This window comes from Populus nigra, chromosome 1 (assembly GCF_951802175.1).
Source record: "Populus nigra chromosome 1, ddPopNigr1.1, whole genome shotgun sequence".
NCBI lineage: Eukaryota > Viridiplantae > Streptophyta > Magnoliopsida > Malpighiales > Salicaceae > Populus > Populus nigra.
The window spans coordinates 44,293,465-44,315,290 of record NC_084852.1 but is presented as its reverse complement, the minus strand read 5'-3'; the positions used below and the strand labels follow the sequence as shown (position 1 = coordinate 44,315,290).

Sequence of the window (21,826 nt, the reverse complement as noted above, 5' to 3'; positions counted from 1 at the left end):
AGTGCTCAACATATGATACGTTACAAGTTAAGAAACCCGGAAAAAAACAGCAAAGGCATAACCGTTTGCATCAACCATTTGGCAATTCTACAGTCGCAGCAACACCTCATGCACCCAACCTTTTTGTGGACTTTTAACTGTGAGAAAACACATAACCATACAACATGTTAACGGCTCATTGGAATACAAATCAAACATTAGAAGTGTGCTAAACATTCAAAAACACTTGAGATATGAAATGCATGCAATAATTACCGAAACATATGACACACAACAAAATTTAATTGCTGCAACATGTAACACAAAATAACATACATAACTGTTATTTTTCCCTAAATCAAATGTAAACTTACTTCAAGGTCTGTAGGTTGCCCTTCGATCGAACATTAATTTCAGCCATTGAAATTTTCAGTCCATATCACCCATTGCTGCCCACATTTCCCTCCTACTTCTAACCATGAAAAACTCAGTTGCAAAACAATACAACTCACTGCCGAACACCACTTCCTCAATGGAGTGAAACTCTTGCATCACCTCTTCTATGCTACATCCTTTTTTATCCAAAACAGTTGACGTGCATTTACTCTTGGTAGACACACTATCAACTAACTTATCTAATCGCAACAACAAATGCGATCCCCTTCCGGCAGCCCTTTTTTTTTCAAATTGTGTTGGGAACTTTGTTGCACACCTTTTCTCTTCCCACTACTACCAGTGGGATTGCTTGTGCTGTTGGAAAAATTGACACCAGCCACCATATTATTGACATCGGCAAAAAAATTTGGTAGACTATCCTCCTCAGAATCTCCACTACCTTCCTGAAGATGAGGGTCCTCATTTACTGCGTTAGTTTGCCTTTAACCGACACCATCTTCATCAGAATTCAGACCCTGTGATGGAGCCCAAGCATACTGACCGGCAGTAACAGTGTTTGTAAACATGATATCATATTTACAACACAATGTTGGATCGATGCCAACATGCCTAAACTTTCTTGCTCCGCGTATCTCCTACAACAAAGGGACAATGAAGAAAAAAATACATAAAAAATGATGTAAAAGCATGCAATCAAACAATTTATTACAGCTCTAAACATACTAAACAAAACAGATCTGGTTTTTAGCTTTCCACCATTCATCAGGAGCCGCAATTGTTCCCAGTTCAGCACTCCAGCCTACTCCTGTTTTGGAAATCAACTTTTTCCATATTCTCCAATCTTTTTTAATTCCGTCCCACTTATTCTTTAATTGTGCTTTCGTTAATGCATGGCCAGTTTGATCCTTAACGCAATTCATAATATATTTCCACCCAGCTTTGTCGAAATGTGTGTTGGGTCGCATACCTTGCTCAATTGCTTTAATACATATGTCACAAAAAGCGTGCAACATCTCTCTAGTCCAACAAGCCTTATCTTGTGATTGAAAATCATCCATGTTCTCGGTTAAAATGTGTCTCATATATAATTAACAGGTTAATTTCTTAGAGGCGATGTAAAGGACATGGAATACATAATCTATCTTAATTAATAAATCGCAACCTGAAATACAAAATGCAAATTGAAAACATAGACTTAACATAATCAGCTTAACACTATAATTGCTAGGTTTATTTCCATTAATGTTTCAACAAGCCATAACAAGCTAAAAAAAAGGGAAAAAAGGTATAGTATTGGTGATGATTCATTATTTTTTACTCAATGAAAAATCTTAAAACCATAACAAGATGATAACCCAAGTGAACATGAGTTTGACAAGCTATCAAACCCAACTTGGGTTCGACCACGTGCCGAGCCCAAATGAATGTTGGCTTGGCGAACTGCAGTCCTAACATACTTGAGTTTGACCATATATAAAGCCCAAGTGAATGCGGGTCTAGTGAGTTTTCAAGCTCAATATACTTGGGTTCAGCCACGTATTGAGCCCAAGTCAACGTGAGTCTGACAAGGTTTCAAACCCAACATACTTAGGTTTGACCATATGTTAAGCCCAAGTAAACGAGGGTTTGACGAACTGTCAAACCCAATATACTTGGATTTAGCCACACGCGAAGCCCAAGAAAATAAGGGTTTGTCGAGCTACCAGACTTATCTTCCCTATGCTTGGCTACACGTCAAACCACATTGATATGAAGGTTGTTATAGATCCATGTTAGGAGCATAAGGCCTTATTTATTTTTTAAAAAATTGCTAACATAAACTATTCATGTTAGAAAAAATCATCTTCCTACATCTATAGGTATATAAAATGTCTCTTAAGGGCCTACCATATTCTTATCTTATTAATGATCTACAGAGGATATTTATCTCTCATTAATAATATGTAAGGAATTTTTATCTCTCATTGATGTCATCATGATAAAATGAATCCAACCCCTCTACTCCATCAAAACGACAAGGTTCAGAGATTATAAGTACTCCCTGAACCATCCAAATAAAAGGTTCATAAATTTCTACTCTCAACATTCATATCTTAATTATTATAGCATTTATCATACCAAAATAATAATAAACACCTTTTTTCTTGGAATTTAAAACTTTTTATTAGATTTATCAAAATCCTTTATTTAAAAGTCATTTACTTCATCATCATAGGGTCTCTAAATCCCATCAAAATGGATTGTTTTGTAGGTGTTAGGACTCTTACCATTAATTATAAACTCCTAAGGCTATTAAGAGAGAAATATTGATATGAGCATATGATTAATCCTTTGCAAACATCAAATAACCTTATTTTTTATCATATCAAATTCTGAGACATCATCAATTAGTACTGCGGTGGAGAACTATCAAAAAGGCATTAACTGCTCTACAAGTTTATTGATATCCCTAATAATCATCAATGGTAAACAATCAAGACACTCCTTAAATAGAATATGTAACATACCTTCCTGCCACAAAATACACTTCTGCCTAGCCAACCCTTCAATAGTTTGTCAACCAAGTGCAACTCCTCACCTAAACTATATTGCCAACTCAAAGGCCAAATCATACTTTACCACCTCAGAAAGTCTTAACACCTGTGACAACACCCTCATTTACACCTCCATATCAACAGGTTACATTTGGGGTTTGTAAATAGTTACACTACCTAGAGGAGTATGAGTAGAATGAAAGGATGAGGGTTTTTAGTCTCATTGGTCACAAAGCCCTTCCAAAGAGTGTTAACGTCGTCATAATGCTCATACATATAATGAGTATTTTAGACACCTATTTGCCCATCGCAAGATGGAGGCTAGCTATCGATCTCGTTGTTCCATGCCAGAAACCTATAGACATAGTAGTGGAAAGCAGCTTGCAGAAGAGTATATGCATGAAAATGTCGACACTCCCCCATCAAATTTAAAACTCTTCCTTATCAAAATGAGTGTTACGTACATGTATACCTAATGGTTATATTTCTACTAAGAAGAACTTGGATAACCATGACAATCTTGTAGACCTAAAAAAACATGTGCAAAATGTATGAAGTAGGTTGGAATTGGCCATCCAAGATAGTCATGTTATGTGAAAGATCCTCCTCATAACCTTTAGGGGATTAGTATGTGCATGGTATAATAATTTGGAGTCAGACTCTATTACAAGCTTTGATGACCTTTATACCAAGCTAGTGACGCGGTTCAACACAAGTATCCCAGCTAAAAAAAGTTCCATCAAACTTTACTTTTTAGAGTCACTCGAATAGATGACGAGTCCACACAAGCATACCTTAAGAAGTTTAATAAGAAAATGCCCAAGGTCGAAAAATTAATCGAGCCTATGGATTTTAAAGCCTTGATAAGTGGAGTAAAGGGAAGAGCTTTATAGAAAATACTATATGATCTACCGAACAAAAGCTTATTTAAAGTGAAATAGGCCAAGGAGAATTATATTCGAGTGGACATGGCAAGTGTATTACTCAATGGTCCTTATTGTTTCTTTAAAGAAAATTTATCTTCGAGGTCTCCCAAATGAGATAACTCTTCTAAGAGAGACAACAACCTTAGAAAAAGTCAAAAGAGGTTAATCAAGGAATGAATGAGCTAAAATCATACTCCAACATAGAGCAATCAAATTATTGCATAGCCTTTTCTAATCCTTATTGAAGAGTTATTGAAGTTGTGATATAGAAGATGTACCAACAGCTGTAGCGAGATCTATGTCACGTCTCATTCCATGAGTGACTTAATTATTTATTTTTTATGGTAATTAGGGATGTCGATAAACTAATTTTGAAAAAACAATCGATGACTTTTTTATCAGTTTCTCACAAACAGCACCAATTAATGATGTCCTAAAATCCACTATGTTCGAGAATGAGAATCTTGAATGTTTGGATAAAGGATGGTCAAATGCTCACTTCCATAATCCCTGCCTTCAAAGTTTGAAGAAATTGATAATTAGTGATAAAAATCTTGACACTAGTAAAAACAGTCATGTTTGGTGGGATTTAGGGACCCTCCGACGGTAAAGTCAATAACTTTTTATAAGAGATTGCAATAAATAAAGGAATAAGCTTTTAATTCAAGAACATAAGATTTTGTTCTTATTTATGCATGATGTTTTAAGAATATAAATACACCTATAAGATAGAAAAGATCTCAACCTTATTATCTAGATAGTTCATAGGATATTTATAGACCCAAAACTTTTTATTTTGTTAATTGAGTGGAGAGTCATTTCCTCTTGAAAACACAAACGAGAAAAAAATATCTCTTACATAACATTAATGTTGATAAAAATAACTCTTACTTCGACATTAATTTTAATGGAAATACAAAGGATCCATATGAGGTTTTATATATTATTATATATGCAACATTAATATTGATGGGAATAAACCTTAATCAATATTAATGATGATTTGAACAAGATAGACTTTTGTATGCCTAGGAGTGTAGAGAAAAGACTATCCTAGGTCCTTAATATTTCATGTTAAGGATTATAAAATAATCTTGCGACCTAATATGAAGCCTATAAAGATTTTCAATTTTACATCTATCTGGACTCCACCAAATGTTGAGCTTAGGGATGTTGTGTCTGACAGTTTTCTATACTCGCATGTACTTAGACTCAATGTGTAACTGAATCTAAGGACGTTGAGTCTGATAGTTTTTTAGACCCGCATGTACTTAGGTTCAGTGCATAGCTAAGCCTAAAGGTATTAAGTCTTCACCTTGTGTTTGGTCTTTTTTAGAACATGGATTTTACACAAAAATAATATATAGAAAACATGTTGATCCATCACTTATGTTACCAAATGATAAAGTTGTGCTTGGTACTACTACTGATTTATACAAATTTATGTTCCCTTTGAATTCCTTCTATGTGCACAAACTCCTCTACATGTTTCATAAATTATGCACACCTGCTTGAACTGACTACTAAATATACATTATAGGGAATCTAAAATGGATAAAACATAAGTTGTTTTGTTTTTTTTTTTAAATAATTTATCTCTATTGCTTCTAGGTTTTTAACTTTTTGTGTAACCAAAAAATTATAAAAAAATTATTTTAATTTAAAAGTTTAAGTTATTAGGTGAGGATTCAAGATATAATTATATAATTTTCTAACATACCCTCTCAAGTAAAAATCTTTTAGGCTTGAAATTTTTACATGTCCATACTACTTTGTATTTAATTTTTATCAAATAAAATTAAAATGACGAGATTCAAACTTATAACCGTTGAGTCACTAAACCAAATGAGTTGCTTAATACTTAATACTGGAGCATTCACCTATTCGAAGAAAGGAATGTATTTCAGTTAAGGTAGAAGAGGTGGGGCTACTGGTCACAAGGCGTTTTTCACATGGCAGTTGGAATTAAATTGGAACCATATCTCTTTAGTTTAAACAATGCCCTTATCTAATCGAAGGATTCTATGCTACTTTTTTTTTTTTTGTGTTTGTGAAGAAATGAAGTCGACAAGAAATTGGATGCTCGCGATATATTTACCTCTTGGAATATATAAGAGGACGGAAATGAGAACGCCTTGCATCACTTCTTGTCATCTGTGCTAAAAACTGCAATTTGAGCAATTTGAAGCAATGGAGGACGAAAACCAGGAGCTCATTCAATTTACAGAAGAACTTCATAACTTGGCAGATACTTCTCTGCAGAATGTTCTCTGGGACAAACGTTCAATCTACAAAATACCTGCCTCTGTTACGGCCCTCAACAGGACTGCCTACATGCCTCAGACAGTCTCCTTTGGTCCGTACCATCATGGTGAAGATCATCTGAAGCCAATGGAGGAGCACAAGCAACGAGCGCTCAGATATTATTTAATTAGATCTGGAAGACGTCTACAAGAGGTCGTTGAATCTTTAAATGAAGAAATCCAGGTTTTAAAAGACTCATATGATATGCTTGGTGAGTCATGGAAAGATGACAAGAAAAAATTTCTGCGACTGATGATTCTTGACGGTTGTTTCATGTTGGAAATTATACGTCTTGCTACACATTCATTGGATGGCTATGCTGCCAATGATCCCATTTTTAGCAGCCACGGGAGGCTCTACATTGCACCATCTATCCGGCGTGATATGTTTTTGCTTGAAAATCAACTGCCAATGCTTGTTCTTTACAAGCTGGTTGCTCTTGAAAGTGACGGAGCACAGGTACATTCATCTTTTGTTTGATATTGTACTGGTGGTCCTTTTTACAATTTGTCAGTATGAAAACTTCTACTTTCGCACAGGACGAAGAGTTTGTCAACGAGCTCGTGCTCAATTTCTGCTACCCCAACGCACCCGTCTCAAAGCTGGATAAAAGCTTGCATGTATTGGATTTGTACAGGAAGAGCCTGATTCTGGAAGATCCCGCCTGGAAAATGCGTCGCCCCAGGGTAAAGTGGGGTCTTCTTAATGTTGTCAATGATATTTTCCGATCAGCGACAGGGATTACTGATGCTGGAATTCAGTTCAAGAAAGGAAAAACCAAGAGCCTGAGAGGCATCTCATTCCATGGAGGGGTACTTGAGCTTCCTGTCATTGTGGTGGATGGTGCCACCGAGGCAACCTTCCTGAATTTGATTGCCTTTGAGCGCCTCCACGTTGGTGCAGGCAATGAGGTAACATCTTATGTCTCCTTCATGGACAACATCATTCGTAATGAGAGGGACTTTGCCCTCCTACGCTCAAGAGGAATCATCCAGAATGCTATTGGAAGTCACATGGCAACTCCTCAACTGTTCAACTCTCTCTCCAGGGACATTGCGTTTCTCCCAAACAGCAGCCTTGAAGGTGTGCACATGCAGGTCAATTCCTTCTGCAAGATGCCATGGAATGAGTGCCGTGCCAATCTCATTCACACCTATTTCAGACATCCATGGGCCATTTTGTGTGTTATTGCTGCACTCATCCTCTTTGCCCTCACTGGTGCTCAAACTGTATATTCTATAATACCTTACTACAAATCAAATCACTCGACATCACCCTCTCCTCCTATGGGTTTCGCCGCACCCCCTCCCCTTCCAACCCCAACTCCGCCTCCTCTCACTCCTCCTATGCATCCCCCAAGACCATCACACCGGCACCACAGATGTAGATGTGTTCGAAGTAATTTGTAATTTTCAGTGTCTTGAGTAATTATTTTTTAAGAGTCAAGGGTCTTTTTGTGTTTTCTCTAGATCCTGGAAGTAATCGAGTTCCTTGTTTTTCTCAGTCTAAGAATTATCTATCAATGTTTTAAATAGATTCCTTCTCAAAAAAATAATAGAAGTCTGATTGGTATAATTTAGCTGCAGCTCTACTAATTAAGTTATCTTAAACACAAATTCCTTATCTGAAACAGCGACAGGCCAGTTTGCCGAACAGCAATTATGTTTTCTTGGCATACATGAGAACAATAACATCAGCCATAATAATGCATATATCTTCAGTTAATAATATTGACTGTCTCGTAAATATGAAAACGAATTTATGATCTCAAAGCTCCCATTATACAACGCACTTAATGATTAATTTTCAAGTGTTTTAACAATAGTAGAGGTTTGATAATTGATAATTGATAATCTAAGATGATATAATTTATATTAAAAAAATTACTCAAAATAGATTAACACATTCAATAGAAAAAAAAGGTTCTAAATAATAAGGATTTATAGTTTTTGTTTTCTTTTATTTTTTGTTGGTTTTCAAAGATAATTAATGGTTATTTTTATTAATTTCTAATATTTTAACTCTTTTTTTTTTCAAAATCAATACAGAAATAATAGTTGTTGTAATTAAAAAAATAACGATTCTTCATGCAAACTTACAAAAAAATAATAATTCATTGACAAGTTTTATGATAATAATTAAGGCTTGATAATTGAATGATCTAAGATGGATAATTTTAAAAAACCTCATGACAATAACACTGGAAAAATACTCTTATTTTAAAATAAAATAAAAAACATCTACACTAACTGTAGATTAACATATAGAAAAAAATGATCTAGATAAAAAAAAATTGATAATTTATAATCTTTTAATTTAATTATATTAACTTTTTTATTGATTTTGTCTATTCCTTCTTCAAAATTGATCATGATTTTTTGATAAGTTTTAAAAAAATATTAATGTTTAAAATTACAATAATGTTAAATAATAATAACAAAATTAAATTAATTATATCAAGGGTTGTTTGGGATTGCGTTCCAAATAATATTTTAAAATAATTCAAATTTTTTTTGTTTAAAATAAAATGTTTTATATTTTTAAATTACATTGATATGTTGTTATAAAAAATAATTTATAAAAAATTAAAAAATATTATTTTAATATATTTTTAAATAAAAAACAATTATTATTAAAGTCTGAATAACCCCAAAATGATGATAATTACATAGATTGCTTGAGCATTCTTTTGTTATCGAATCTTTCTCTTTTTTTTTATTAGATCATCATTCCACTGCTTAGAGCTGTCAGTATGTACAAGCCAAGCTACATCAGAAATGAGAAGTTACACTGAGAATCAATTTTCTTGTCCGCGAAGCAATGAAGACTGAATAAACTATACGTGGATACATTTTATTGCAAGCTCCTCGCTGTGAAACTGGCTGCTAGGCCCCCTGTGTTTGTCTCTCTCCCCATTTCCTTGTTGATTAAATTTCTTGTGTGGGTTTAAAGATATATATTCTCTCTAGGAAGGGCGACAGTATTGATTCCATACATGTTCTCATGAATCAGCTTTTGCGATTTACAAGAAAGAATGTTCATGTCATCTCTTTTCGAGTGAAGGTAGCAGAGATGGAACCTTGTATAGTAGCCTTTACAGGGGTTTTTCTGTGGGAATCCTAGCTCATTAGATTTCAGACCGCCATTAACTACTGAAAGCAATTTTATGCCTTCTTTTATCAAAAGGGTTTTTCTATGCTCTTTAAATCTTAAATTTAAGCCTACTTCTTAAAATTCATTTTCAATTAATGTTTATTTATTTCAATTTCATTAACTTAAAATTAAGATATTAAACAGATTTTATGAACTTGCGGCAACGTGAGTGTCTTAATTACAACAGCACTTACTGAGAATCAATATTTCCTTGTCTGGGAAGCAATGAAGACAGATAAACTAAGCTTGGATGCTTGAAAGAATAGTCTTGCAATTCCTTCTTTTAATAGATATGGCGTGATAAATCAAGCACGTATTTTGCATTCCTTCTTTTAATCACTGTGATCAAAACTGTTTAGCAACTTGAAGATTAAATGGAGCAAATGCAATTGCTGATTGATGTTACAGAGGAACTTCAGAATAAGGCGGATGCTTCGATGCAGAATATCCTATGGAACAAAAGATCAATCTACAAGGTACCTGCATCTGTCACAGCCCTGAACAGAGCAGCCTACAGGCCCCAAACAGTGTCCATTGGGCCTTACCATTCCTACGACGATCAGCTAAAGCCAATGGAGGAGCACAAACACCGAGCTCTTTATTATTTTCTAAAGAGATCAGGAAAATCTCTAGAGCTATTTCTCCTATCTTTAAATGAAGTGGTGCAGGATTTAAAGGATTCGTACGATCAGCTTGATAAATCATGGAATGATGATACGGGCAAATTTCTGCAACTGATGGTTCTTGATGGCTGTTTCATGCTGGAAACTATGCGCCTTGCTATTCAACCATCGAATGACTATGCTGCTGATGATCCAGTTTTTAGCACTCATGGGAGGGTCTATGTGGCCCCATTTATCAGGCGTGACATGTTGATTGTTGAAAATCAGTTACCAATGCTTGTTCTATACAAGCTGGTTGCTACTGAAAGCGATGGCGAAAAGGTATATATCCTATTATTTGAATTACAAAATCACGGCATCTCTTGTTTATATTGTTCACCATAAATTTTTTACTTTTACGCAGAATGAAGAGTTCGTCAACAAGCTCGTACTCACCTTTTGTCACCCCAACGCGAGTGTCTCAACGTGGGGTAAATGCTTGCATGTATTGGATTTATACAGGAAGAGCCTACTTCGGGAAGACGCCAACAGGAAAAGGCGTCACCGCAGAGTATGGGGTGGACTGCATAAAGATGTCGATGATATTGTCCGATCTGCAACAGAGATCAATGAAACTGGAATCCAGTTCAAGAAAAGTAAAACTAGAAGCCTGAAAGAAATTTCCTTCCACCATGGGGTCCTTGAGCTCCCTGTCATCGTGGTGGATGATGTAACTGAGACGCTATTTTTGAATTTGATGGCCTTTGAGCGCTTCCATGTCGGTGCAGGAAACGAGGTCACATCTTATGTCTTCTTCATGGACAACATCATCGACAATGAGAGGGATGTTGCTCTCCTGCACTCAAGAGGGATCATCCAGAACGCTATTGGAAGTGACAAAGCTGTTGCTAAACTGTTCAACTCTCTTTCCAAGGACATTGCATTGGACCCGGACAGCAGCCTAGAATTGGTGAACAGGCAGGTCAATGCCTACTGCAAGGAGCCTTGGAATGCCTGGCGCGCCAATCTTATAGAAACGTATTTCAGAAATCCATGGGCCATTCTATCTCTTGTTGCTGCACTCATCCTTTTTGCGCTCACAATTGCGCAGACGGTATATAGTCTAATAGAATTTTATGAAGAAGGATCTCAATCACCCTCTCCTATGGTTTCGTCACCACCCCCTATTCCTCCTCCCACTTTTCCTCGTACGCTCTACCTAAATTTGCATGGCCGTTGATTGCCATTGTGTTCAATCGGTTTCCCAGTTTCTAGCACTTTGGGATCAACCTACTCTCCTGTTGCTGCTGGTATCCCGGAAACGTATGCTCCATCTTCTGGGTTTTGGCAGCGTGCTTTTGTCATCTTTATATAATCTGACATTTTGTTGTAATTTCATGCCAAGCTCCGAGGAACCTTTTATTGGGGCTATAATTGAGCCACTGCTTGGTTTCACTAATAAAACAGTGCTTGTCGTTTTTGCAAGAGGACTGATCTCGTGTCAGCTATATATAATGTGCACTGTGATGTGCTAGAATCTGATGATTCTCTGCTATTGTTCTAAGAGATGCATTCCTGTTTCCCACTCAAGAAAGGCTTTTGCTGCTCTACCAATGATTTCCATTTTGGATATTCGTATATTTTCCAAGAATGGAATTTGGACTCAAAATCTCACCCTTCTCAATTGGAGTAATTACAGTTGGAAAAATAAAATATTCAGTGTCCTATTCCTTTGAGTTTTCAACAACAATTGTTCTAACTGCTAATCACAGTGCTATCCGTACAAATGTTAGCTTTTATATATCTATGCAATAAGAGTTGCCTCATTTGCACCAGACGACTAGCTTCTTAATTTTCAACCTAGAAGATTTAGCCTAGCAGTGGCAGGGGGCATTAGCCACTACTTTTCCTCTCGGTTACTCTATGAATCATAGAAACTTCAAAATTCTTTTGAAAAGGCTAGCCTGTGTGTAAAGTGATAACCGGAGAATCCTCCTATACTTCTTGAGCTTTTATTTCCTTCTGTTACCAAATGATAGAGTGGTGCTTGGTACTACTAGTGATTTATAAGAATTTATGTTCCCTTCGAATTCCTTACATGTGCACAAGCTTCTCTACATTTTTCATGGATTATGCACAGCTGCTTGAACTGACTAGTGACTATCAAATATATATTGCGGGGAATCTAAAATGGATAAAACGTAATCTATTTTGTTAAGTTTTGTTTTATTCGTTTTTTTTTTTTAATCATTTCTCTCTATTGCTTCTAGGTTCTTAACTTGTTGTTTAACCCAACAGATATATGCCAGCCCCTCGAAGGAGGGAAAGTATCAATAACGACTAGGGAGTTGCTTAATACTGGAGCATTCACCTATTGGAAGAAAGGAATGTTTTTCAGTTAAGGTAGAAGAGGTGGGGCTACTGGTCACAAGGGGTTTTTCACTTGGCAGTTGGAAATTGGAACCATGTCTCTTTAGCTTCAACAATGCCCTTATCTAATCGAAGGAATTTATGCTACTTTTTTTTTTTGTGTTTGTGAAGAAATGAAGTAGACAAGAAATTGGATTCTTGCGATATATTTACCTCTTGGAATATATAAGAGGACGGAAATGAGAACGCCTTGCATCACTTCTTGTCATCTGTGCTAAAAACTGCAATTTGAAGCAATGGACGACGAAAAGCAGCTGCTCGTTGAAGTTACAGAAGAACTTCAGAGCTTGGCAGATACTTCTCTGCAGAATGTTCTCTGGGATAAACATTCAATCTACAAAATACCTGCCTCTGTTACGGCCCTCAACAGGACTGCCTACATACCTCAGACAGTCTCCTTTGGTCCGTACCATCATGGTGAAGATCATCTGAAGCCAATGGAGGAGCACAAGCAACGAGCGCTCACATATTATTTAAAGAGAGGTGGAAGACGTCTACAAGCGGTCGTTGAATCTTTAAATGAAGAAATCCAGGTTTTAAAAGACTCATATGATATGCTTGGTGAGTCATGGAAAGATGACAAGAACAAATTTCTGCAACTGATGATTCTTGACGGTTGTTTCATGTTGGAAATTATACGCCTTGCTTCACATTCATTGGATGGCTATGCTGCCAATGATCCCATTTTTAGCAGCCACGGGAGGCTCTACATTGCACCATATATCCGGCGTGATATGTTGTTGCTTGAAAATCAATTGCCAATGCTTGTTCTTTACAAGCTGTTTGCTCTTGAAAGTAACGGAGCACAGGTACATCCATCTTTTGTTTGATATTGTATTGGTGGTCCCTTTTACAATTTGTCAGTATGAAAACTTCTACTTTCGCACAGGACGAAGGGTTTGTCAACCAGCTCGTGCTCAATTTCTGCTACCCCAACGCACCCGTCTCAAAGCTGGACAAAAGCTTGCATGTATTGGATTTGTACAGGAAGAGCCTGATTCTGGAAGATCCCGCCTGGAAAATGCGTCGCCCCAGGGTAACGGGGGGGCTTCTTAATGATGTCAATGATATTTTCCGATCAGCGACAGAGATTAATGATGCCAATGATATTTTCCGATCAGCGACAGAGATTAATGATGCTGGAATCCAGTTTAAGAAAGGTAAAACGAAGAGCCTGAGAGGCATCTCATTCCATAGAGGGGTACTTGAGCTTCCTGTCATTGTGGTGGATGGTGCCACCGAGGCAACCTTTCTGAATTTGATTGCCTTTGAGCGCCTCCACGTTGGTGCAGGCAATGAGGTAACATCTTATGTCTTCTTCATGGACAGCATCATTGATAATGAGAGGGACGTTGCCCTCCTACACTCAAGAGGAATCATCCAGAATGCTATTGGAAGTGACATGGCAGTTGCTGAACTGTTCAACTCTCTCTCCAAGGACATTGCGTTGGACCCAGACAGCTGCCTCGAAGTTGTACACATGCAGGTCAATGCCTACTGCCAGATGCCCTGGAATGAGTGGCGTGCCTATCTCATTCACACCTATTTCAGAAATCCTTGGGCTCTTTTGTCTGTTATTGCTGCTTTCATCCTCTTTGCCCTCACTGGTGCTCACACTGTATATTCTATAATACCTTACTACAATTCTAATTACTCGACATTACCCTTTTCTCCTACGGGTTTAGCTGCACCCCCTCCCCTTCCAACTCCTCGTCCTCCTCGCACTCCTCCACGCTGGCCCCCCGGAAAACCATGAATCCCACTATTTGCAATGTCTATGTATTTCTTTCCCTTTAACACCTTGGATTGCGACTTTGCTTCGCCCAATTATCTGAAACAGTTCTTTTATATTTATTTTTTGTTTCATCGCATAATATATGAATAAACGGATGGATTTATAACTTTCTTTATCCTGTATCTCATTTACTTCAACAACAAATGAGAATGGCTCCTCTTGAGAATTTGTTTCCTTATCTGTAACAGGGATAGGCCAGTTTGCCGAACAGCAATTATGTTTTCTTGGCAATCCATGAGAATTACATCAGCAATAATAACGCATATATCTTCAGTTAATAATATTGACTGTCTCGTAAATATGAAAACGAATTTGTGATCTCAAAGCTCCCATTATACAAGGCTGCGTATCAGAATTGTCACAAGACCAAAAAAAAAAAAAACTGAATGAATCACTAAAAAAGCTCCTAAAATACGAGGGGGGAGATGGAGGAACATGTTTCTGCTTATCATTTTTTTAGAACAACTGGAGATGAACAATGTAGTGAGTAAGTTTTCCAGGAGAATGCACTGGAAAGTAAACTAGTGTGGTCAAGATGTAAACCATCTAGTCTGCTGTCCTTTCATCTTCCAATTCAAATAAACCTAAGCTGCCAGAGATACAAGTTTGTCAGCTTGCAATATTGCAAATGAAGAAACCAATCACATAAACAGAGAATTTCCAACCACAAAAGGGGAATAATTACAATGTTGTTTCCAGGCTGCTTCCAATAAAATCCCTGCAGGACCACCGGCAAGACATTGCTGGTTGCAAGGGTAAAAATCAACAAAGCATGCATTCCCATCCACTCTAGTACCAACATCGGCCACCTGAATCCACACACATCAACCTGCAGGGAAAGCCCGTTCAATCATCACTTATTATCCTACAACAAACGTGGCTGGTTCCATTGTAGAAAGAGAGAGGAAAGGAAACAAAATGAATGAGACATGAATTGACGATCTAGCCAAATAGCAAATATACACGCTCCAGTTATCAAGAAAATAAATATGATAATCATAAAAAATTTATCTTCAGTAAAAGGTGATAAAATATCCTACCAGTAAGTAGATTCCAGTAAATACAATGCCGGCAGCACCAGCAGTGACACACATGTAACTGAATGTGTAAAGAGCCTTGTTAACATGCATTCCTAGGGATAGGAGAATGAAACCATAAATCAGTACTAGCAGTAATGCTACCTCTATGAAATTCAAATATAAGTTAACTGCAAATAAACTTCTTACCAAGCAAATCCAAGACCAGACCCAAGACTAGAAAACAAGTGGATGGGACCATCCAGTGAAGGGTTCTATCCTTGTGTTCCTGAAAGTGGCAGGGGAAAAAATTAGTTGAACAAAGGAAACTGATGTAATTAAGAGATTAAAATCTTTGATCAGGTAGAATATGTCACCTTGAAATGGACAATGATGTGCCCGTAGTGCAAACCAACCAGGCAGGTGACGATGGCCATTACTGAACTACAAGGACAAAGTACAAAGATCACACAGGGAGCCCGTAAAATTAAGCACACATTGAGTCATCCCCATATACTTAAACTGTCAATATACTGGTTCCTGATGCATCGCATAAAAGATGATCTCTACGAAAGGCACAAGGAAACAAAAACAAACCTCAGGAGTCCTTCAGGATCAAAAGGGGCCTGACACCATGAAGGAGCATCTGGAGGTAGCGGGCCATAACCAGGGGAATTGATACTACATGGCTGTGGTAGGAAATTAACTATTATTAATATCTGCATTAATAATAAATGAATAGTAAAAACCGAAATAACAAGGAAGCATTCTTAGAAGTACCAAAAGGAAACAAAAACTGACACTCGGTGGAGAAATTACCTTAGTTCGTGCATAAATAGGCTTTCTATACAGGTGTTGAATTCCCAAGATTGTACGGTCAATCATTCCACCAGCATTACACGCAGGTCCTGTGTGGCCCCTTAACCCACATTTCACCTTCGGGCGAAAATAAATCATCAGTCACTGAGCTATCAACTTTTTATAAATTTCCTACTCTAGCATTACTAAAGATTGCAAGGAAATAAGAAGCTCACTGGAAATATCTTAGGGGTGGAAGAAGAGGCAGCAACTGGAATCTGATACTCCCAGTCAGGAACATGCAAGCCATATAACAAGGAAAGATATATAGTAACAAACATCAAAACTGCAGCCCTGACAGAGAGTTGCCGAAACAAGTTAAGAAGTTTCTCTGACAGCATCAAAAGGAAAAGCATCCACGCAAACATAAATTTATTTCTGGGACAAATGAATAAATAAAGGCCAAGAGCTATCAACTAAAAGGTACTTAAAAGACGTGCAAGATACTTCACTCATAATAATGGACAAACTTTCCATATAATTTGATGTTTCCATGACAGATTGAAGGTATAAACTATAGTCTCCTGGTAAAATACACGTGAGTTATATTAAAATGCCAGCTAAAGCGATGTTTCTAGTAAATGCAGCAGCGTAAAATTAGTGATTCTTAACACCTCCCCGCACCCCCTCCTGTCTCTCTTCAAATGTGGCATATTTCTTCTCAAAGAAGTTTTATTTTTTAGAAAAAAGAATTAAACCACAAAGACTGAGTTCTAAAACAACAGAGCTACACAGGTATGATCTCACAATATTTCTCTCGTTTCTTTGAATAAATTCATCTAGCTTGTAGAGCAAAACTCAATTTCACAATTACCAGGTTTATAGCAGGGGAAAGACTTCAAATTGGCTCAATTTATAAATCAACAAGCAAAGTAACATGGCAGGTTTATTGTAGGTTGCTGCAGCATGAATTGAAGTGACAAAGCAGATGATTGTGTGATGCGACACTGAGAAAAGTACTCACCATTGAAACTGATATTTCCTCAGCATTGATAATCCGGAAGTAACATGATTACCACCTTTTAGCCAAATCTCACACATTGCCCCTACTAAATATCCTATTGCTATTCTCTGGGGAAAAAAACAAGGGATTAGGTAGAGCCAATCCAATTTGACAAAAAACAATTCCCTGCCCAGACTAAACTCTTTACCGCATTTAGATGATATAAGAAATGATCAGGAAAGTAAAAAAGAATACCTGCAAGATACCCATCCATCTTATCTGTGTCATATCAACCCCATAAGTTAGATCATTCAGACCATGTAAAAAGCCACCTGGAAAGGAGAGATAATAAATGTTTAAGAACCACATAAAGGTGTGTTTTCCAGAATAACCTCCCAGAAGATTCTGTTTTCATGGGATAAATTGAAAAAATATGGCAGCATTTCTTTCTTCTTGCTTTTTTTTACCCCTTTTCACACAATTCTCTTCCCTTTTGAAAACAATACTTACATAAAATATGGCAGAACTTAGCAAAAGAGTTTCGATCATAATACATAATCTAAAAGTTGAAGTTCTTGAAGATGACCTTGAAGAAAAAGACCTATGATTAGAAGTTTGAGTGTCCGGAGTATCGCTTTTCTAGTTGCAACAGCTTTGCATAACAATTTCTGTAGGAAACAAAATATGCAGTTAAGGATGAGAGCATCAGTAGTGGTAGAAATCAGTGTTGTCAAAGGCAAGAGACACTAAAAGGCGCCAAGCTTGTAAAATACCCTAGGCACTCGCCCAAATGAACCAAGATGACATGCTATATATGAAAAAAATATAAATGTATAATATTATATTATAATATATAAATCTAAAATATATATCATCCCAATTAAAATTAAATTATTAAAAAATCTTAAGAAAATATAAAATACCATAACATAATCATATAAAGTTATATTTTTCACCCTTAAAAACAAAATGCAATAATTTAAAGAAGTAATAGCATTGTCAAAGGCAAAAGGCGCTAAAAAGCGCTAAGCCTATAAAATGCATGAGGCGCTAGGCGCTCGCCTAGGCAACGCTTCATTGAAATTTCTCGCCTCTATAGCGCTTAAGTGAGCGCCTGAGCGCCTTTTGACAACACTGGTGGAAATGTTGGATGAAGTAGCATCTGAAAGGGAACCAGTAGATATCTACGAGTAACATGATTTCACAATACGTCTAGGCTACCTATAAATAAAATTAAAATAACAGCGCTCGTTATTGTTATCATGGCATGAGTGGTATGTTGCAAGTGCTTGAATGCTAACATAAAAACAATAAATTTCCCAATCGCGGATACCTTGTATGTGAGTCCAAGCGAAACACCGACAATGAATAGGAAAAATGGCATGACAACATCTGCAAGTGTTAAACCATTCCATGGTGAATGATTAATAGCAGGCAGAACTCCACCAGCATCATCCACAAGTATCATTAGCTGCATTGATCATGAGTGAGAAAGCATAAAACTATGATCCTTCAATTCACAATATATAGACATCAAAGTTCCATTAGAGAGGAAACTATTGTAAGCCACTGTTTAAATGGTGATTTTTATGCTAAAATGGAACAGAAATCATCAATTTTCTACAACAAAACCAACTCCAATCTTCATTACTTGGTTAAAACCCAAGTGCAGCCCACTTAAAGTCCACTTCAGGGGAATTTAATATCTACCTACATCATTGAAGCTTTTTTTTTTTTTTTTTTGAACTGGTACATTGAAGCTCCTTTACAACAAATCCTGGACATCAATGGTTGTTCTATAAATCTCGTTAACACTTTGCTACGGTCCTTAAAGCATGTCATCACTGTTATTTTTTAAATTAGACCAGGACATCCATTTAGACTCTCTTTTTTATTCTGATTTGTTATTAGTATCTAGAGAATGAAGAAAGAGGAAAAATTGTTGCTTAATTGAGTGGAGCGGTATACGTTCTGGCTGATGGGTCATTTCTACTGCCAATAGGCTTACTTTAGGATTCAAGAAGGGTTCGAGCTGAATCATACAGTATACAGCACAGGCAAGCTGTCCTCCATTGGCAAGGACTTGACTGTTGAGACAGAACTCTATGATGGGTCTAAGACAATTATCTACCTATGAGTGGCATACGCAAGGCAAAACCTTGCAGATGACATAGACACCGGCAGCAGTAGCAGGCGGGTATGCACAATAAAGCACTTGCATGCCTATGACACTTACCTACCTCTTCGGAATAAAATTAGTACTGATGTAAATGCACTGAAACTTGACTGTTTATTGCTCAGTAAAAATAAATGATGGATAGTTGGATTCTGTATATTTATTTATTGGGTGTACAGTTACACACGAATACCATTTTTCCAGCTATCAATCAATCTTGGCAAGAAAAATAAATCTCCATTATCACTCACTCTCACTGTAAATAATTACTGTTTGCATTTAGGTACTAAATACAACGCCTGTCTGTATTTATAGATTATGTCCTGGCGCGTTGTGTTTTCAACTGTTTTAAGGTACGTTTTAAAAGTAATCTTATTTTAAAAATATTAAATTAATATTTTTTATATAATTTTAATATGTTAATGTAAAAAATTAAAAAAAAATCTAAAAAAAATATATTTTTTAATATATTTCAAAACAAAATATATTTTAAAAAAGCATCATCTGTCTGTCACAATATCAAACATAGTGTTTTATATTTAATTTAAATTTTATTAGTAAATAAATTGACTTTATATATTTATAAAAAATATATATATAATTCAATTTATTTTGTTTCTTATATTACCATCTTTTTTTATTTTATTTTTAAAAAAGTTAAAAAAGATGAATAAATGATTATTTTGAAAAACTAGTTTTAATCTTAGTTTTTTTAATATAATAAATCAAAGGGCTGACCACATTTATTTTTGTATTGTATATAGAGAGTGAGTTTTTATTACACTCAAAATCAGAATGATGAGATTTTCTAAATTTAATTTAATTTTAAAAATTACACGCATGAAAGCAAAAATATAATGCCAGATACATTTTCTATTTGGATATTAAGGATGGAATTAAATGCAGGCAAGTAAAAAGAAGTTATATTTGGCAAGAAATAATTTCGGGCAAATCACTGGGGAAAAAAATCATCTGAATCATCCATCATGATTTCTAAATCTATATTTAAGATATCTCGATATCTTTTCTGGTTTTTCTTTTTTCGAGGAGTGTGAAATATATCAGGGAGTGGTGTTCCTTTTCTTTAGGTTCAGAAGCAAGGACAACAGGTCATCAATGGCGAAATAGGAGTAAAAAGAATAGTCTAATTGACTTGACAGAAACAGACCAGAAACAGACCGCAAGATGTATAATGTCTGATGCACGAGCAACATGGAACGGGTTTTCCAAAAAGAGAAGCTTAACATCAAAGCAAAAACAAAAAAAGTTGTAAGAAATTATCAAAAAATGAAAATGGAGAAGGTGAGTGGAAACATTACCGCAACAGTGAGACCACGAAAAACATCAAGAGAAACAAGACGTTGTTGTTTCTGTCGTTGTACATCATCTTGCTGCCTTGAATGAGTAGGGAGGATGAAAGATTTGTTTTCATCCACAACTTCATCATCATCCACATGACCACCTTCATCGTTACTTTTCAGGGACTTGTCTCCATTTCCACTGCCTTCCTCTTGCCCTTTAATAGGCTTGTACATTGCCATTGCTATTTGCTCTCGGCCGCCTAGATATGAGAAAAAACAGAGTATTTTCTCCCTTTAACAGACTACTGAGTATTTATTGTTGGGTTACAGCTGAAGCTTTCCCTCCTTGCCTCCTCCTCCTCCTCCTCCTCCTGATGAACAGCAGGAAGCTTTTCTTTTCAAGATTGCTATTATATGGAGAAGGAGAAAGGCTTTTCCTGCGGTGCATACCGACGTGCCCACACCCTTTCACTCTCTCTTTATTTTCCTTTTGGGGCTGTGCGTTACGCACATAATAGGCAGACGAAAAGGTTATTGCACCGTAGTGGCCTCAGATTAAAATTATTATACTGCCTGTGCTTTTTTAATTCTATTTTTAAAATTGAGATTTTTTTTATATATATAATCTCGTGTTTTGTCATGTTTCTTAATATTTTTAAATTATCCTAATTAAGATTGAATTAGGAGAATTTAATACACGATAATAATAATAATAATAATAACATTTTACTATTTTATTTATCTTGTCTATTCTCGGTTACTGAGTTCAAAAACCAGAAAAAGGATGGATAAATTCATTATAAGATTCTTATTTCTTATAAAATTTAAACTCTGATGAAAAAACAGGAGGAAACACCTTAACCATGGGATTTCCCATTTTTTTTATTTTTCTTTAGTTTCCCACCGTTGCCCCGGTGATTGTCGTCCACGTCAGACTTTTAGAAAAGCTGTCCAGTCATTATGCATAAAATTAAAAAATAATTTAAAAAGCTTGATTATTGGGATTTTCCTCGATAAATTCTTCCTGGTTTTTTTTTTTTTGGATAGTAATATCTTCCGTTCAGATTTTTATTCTTTTCTTTCCCTTTCTCTCGCTGCTATGATATGATATGAGAAACTGTCGTCTGTTTCAAAAAGGCTGTGATAGTTTGCTGCAATGGTTGATCCCCGATACTTAGATATCTCTTTTTGCTGGTGATTATAAAAAAATATATAGTTTTATAAAAAAATTTAAAAAAAATTAAAATTAATTTAAACTCTTCATATCTACCTTTTTTTTCTTTTTTTAATGTTCATCCTCAAATTTTTATCTCAACTCAAATATTTAAATTATTAAATAAGTTTATAATAATAGTTTTTATTACTTTCTAATGTATTTTTTAAAATAAAAATCACTTAGACTTAAAAACTTCC

The 21,826-nt window shown here is 36.0% G+C and overlaps 4 protein-coding genes and 1 pseudogene across 4 annotated transcripts; 3 read left to right on the top strand and 2 right to left on the bottom strand.

Annotated features, from left to right (window-relative positions):
• Positions 1-354: 354 nt before the first annotated feature.
• Positions 355-1,433, bottom strand: LOC133682262 (L10-interacting MYB domain-containing protein-like; annotated as a pseudogene).
• Positions 1,434-5,872: 4,439 nt separating this feature from the next.
• LOC133685518 (UPF0481 protein At3g47200-like) lies at positions 5,873-7,673 on the top strand. Its single transcript, XM_062106908.1, has 2 exons — positions 5,873-6,598; positions 6,679-7,673. The coding sequence occupies exons 1-2, from the start codon at positions 6,026-6,028 to the stop codon at positions 7,546-7,548; spliced, it is 1,443 nt and encodes a 480-aa protein (XP_061962892.1). The 5' UTR covers positions 5,873-6,025; the 3' UTR covers positions 7,549-7,673.
• A 1,905-nt stretch (positions 7,674-9,578) lies between these two features.
• On the top strand, positions 9,579-11,348 carry LOC133683132 (UPF0481 protein At3g47200-like). The gene is made up of 2 exons (XM_062106665.1): positions 9,579-10,236; positions 10,319-11,348. The coding sequence occupies exons 1-2, from the start codon at positions 9,667-9,669 to the stop codon at positions 11,132-11,134; spliced, it is 1,386 nt and encodes a 461-aa protein (XP_061962649.1). The 5' UTR covers positions 9,579-9,666; the 3' UTR covers positions 11,135-11,348.
• A 976-nt stretch (positions 11,349-12,324) lies between these two features.
• On the top strand, positions 12,325-14,234 carry LOC133695642 (UPF0481 protein At3g47200-like). The gene is made up of 2 exons (XM_062117558.1): positions 12,325-13,133; positions 13,214-14,234. Exons 1-2 carry the CDS (start codon positions 12,561-12,563, stop codon positions 14,078-14,080), a joined length of 1,440 nt encoding a protein of 479 aa, XP_061973542.1. The 5' UTR covers positions 12,325-12,560; the 3' UTR covers positions 14,081-14,234.
• Positions 14,235-14,372: 138 nt separating this feature from the next.
• On the bottom strand, positions 14,373-20,927 carry LOC133695653 (uncharacterized). Its single transcript, XM_062117570.1, has 13 exons — positions 20,432-20,927; positions 18,270-18,407; positions 17,523-17,604; positions 17,192-17,268; positions 16,958-17,064; positions 16,170-16,287; positions 15,955-16,071; positions 15,733-15,824; positions 15,513-15,579; positions 15,346-15,424; positions 15,160-15,251; positions 14,805-14,948; positions 14,373-14,708 (listed from the first exon to the last, which is right to left on the bottom strand). The coding sequence occupies exons 1-13, from the start codon at positions 20,651-20,653 to the stop codon at positions 14,694-14,696; spliced, it is 1,350 nt and encodes a 449-aa protein (XP_061973554.1). The 5' UTR covers positions 20,654-20,927; the 3' UTR covers positions 14,373-14,693.
• Positions 20,928-21,826: the final 899 nt, after the last annotated feature.

Bases quoted from the DNA above. Each gene is read 5' to 3' on its own strand.
- LOC133685518 (XM_062106908.1), top strand. From the start codon at position 6,026: ATGGAGGACGAAAACCAGGAGCTCATTCAATTTACAGAAGAACTTCAT. The intron at 6,599-6,678 runs GTACATTCATCT...ACTTTCGCACAG, and splicing joins TTGAAAGTGACGGAGCACAG to GACGAAGAGTTTGTCAACGA.
- LOC133683132 (XM_062106665.1), top strand. From the start codon at position 9,667: ATGGAGCAAATGCAATTGCTGATTGATGTTACAGAGGAACTTCAGAAT. The intron at 10,237-10,318 runs GTATATATCCTA...ACTTTTACGCAG, and splicing joins CTGAAAGCGATGGCGAAAAG to AATGAAGAGTTCGTCAACAA.
- LOC133695642 (XM_062117558.1), top strand. From the start codon at position 12,561: ATGGACGACGAAAAGCAGCTGCTCGTTGAAGTTACAGAAGAACTTCAG. The intron at 13,134-13,213 runs GTACATCCATCT...ACTTTCGCACAG, and splicing joins TTGAAAGTAACGGAGCACAG to GACGAAGGGTTTGTCAACCA.
- LOC133695653 (XM_062117570.1), bottom strand. From the start codon at position 20,653: ATGGCAATGTACAAGCCTATTAAAGGGCAAGAGGAAGGCAGTGGAAAT. The intron at 15,825-15,954 runs GTAATTTCTCCA...TTCCTACCACAG, and splicing joins CTATTTATGCACGAACTAAG to CCATGTAGTATCAATTCCCC. The intron at 15,252-15,345 runs GTAAGAAGTTTA...TCCTATCCCTAG, and splicing joins TCTGGTCTTGGATTTGCTTG to GAATGCATGTTAACAAGGCT.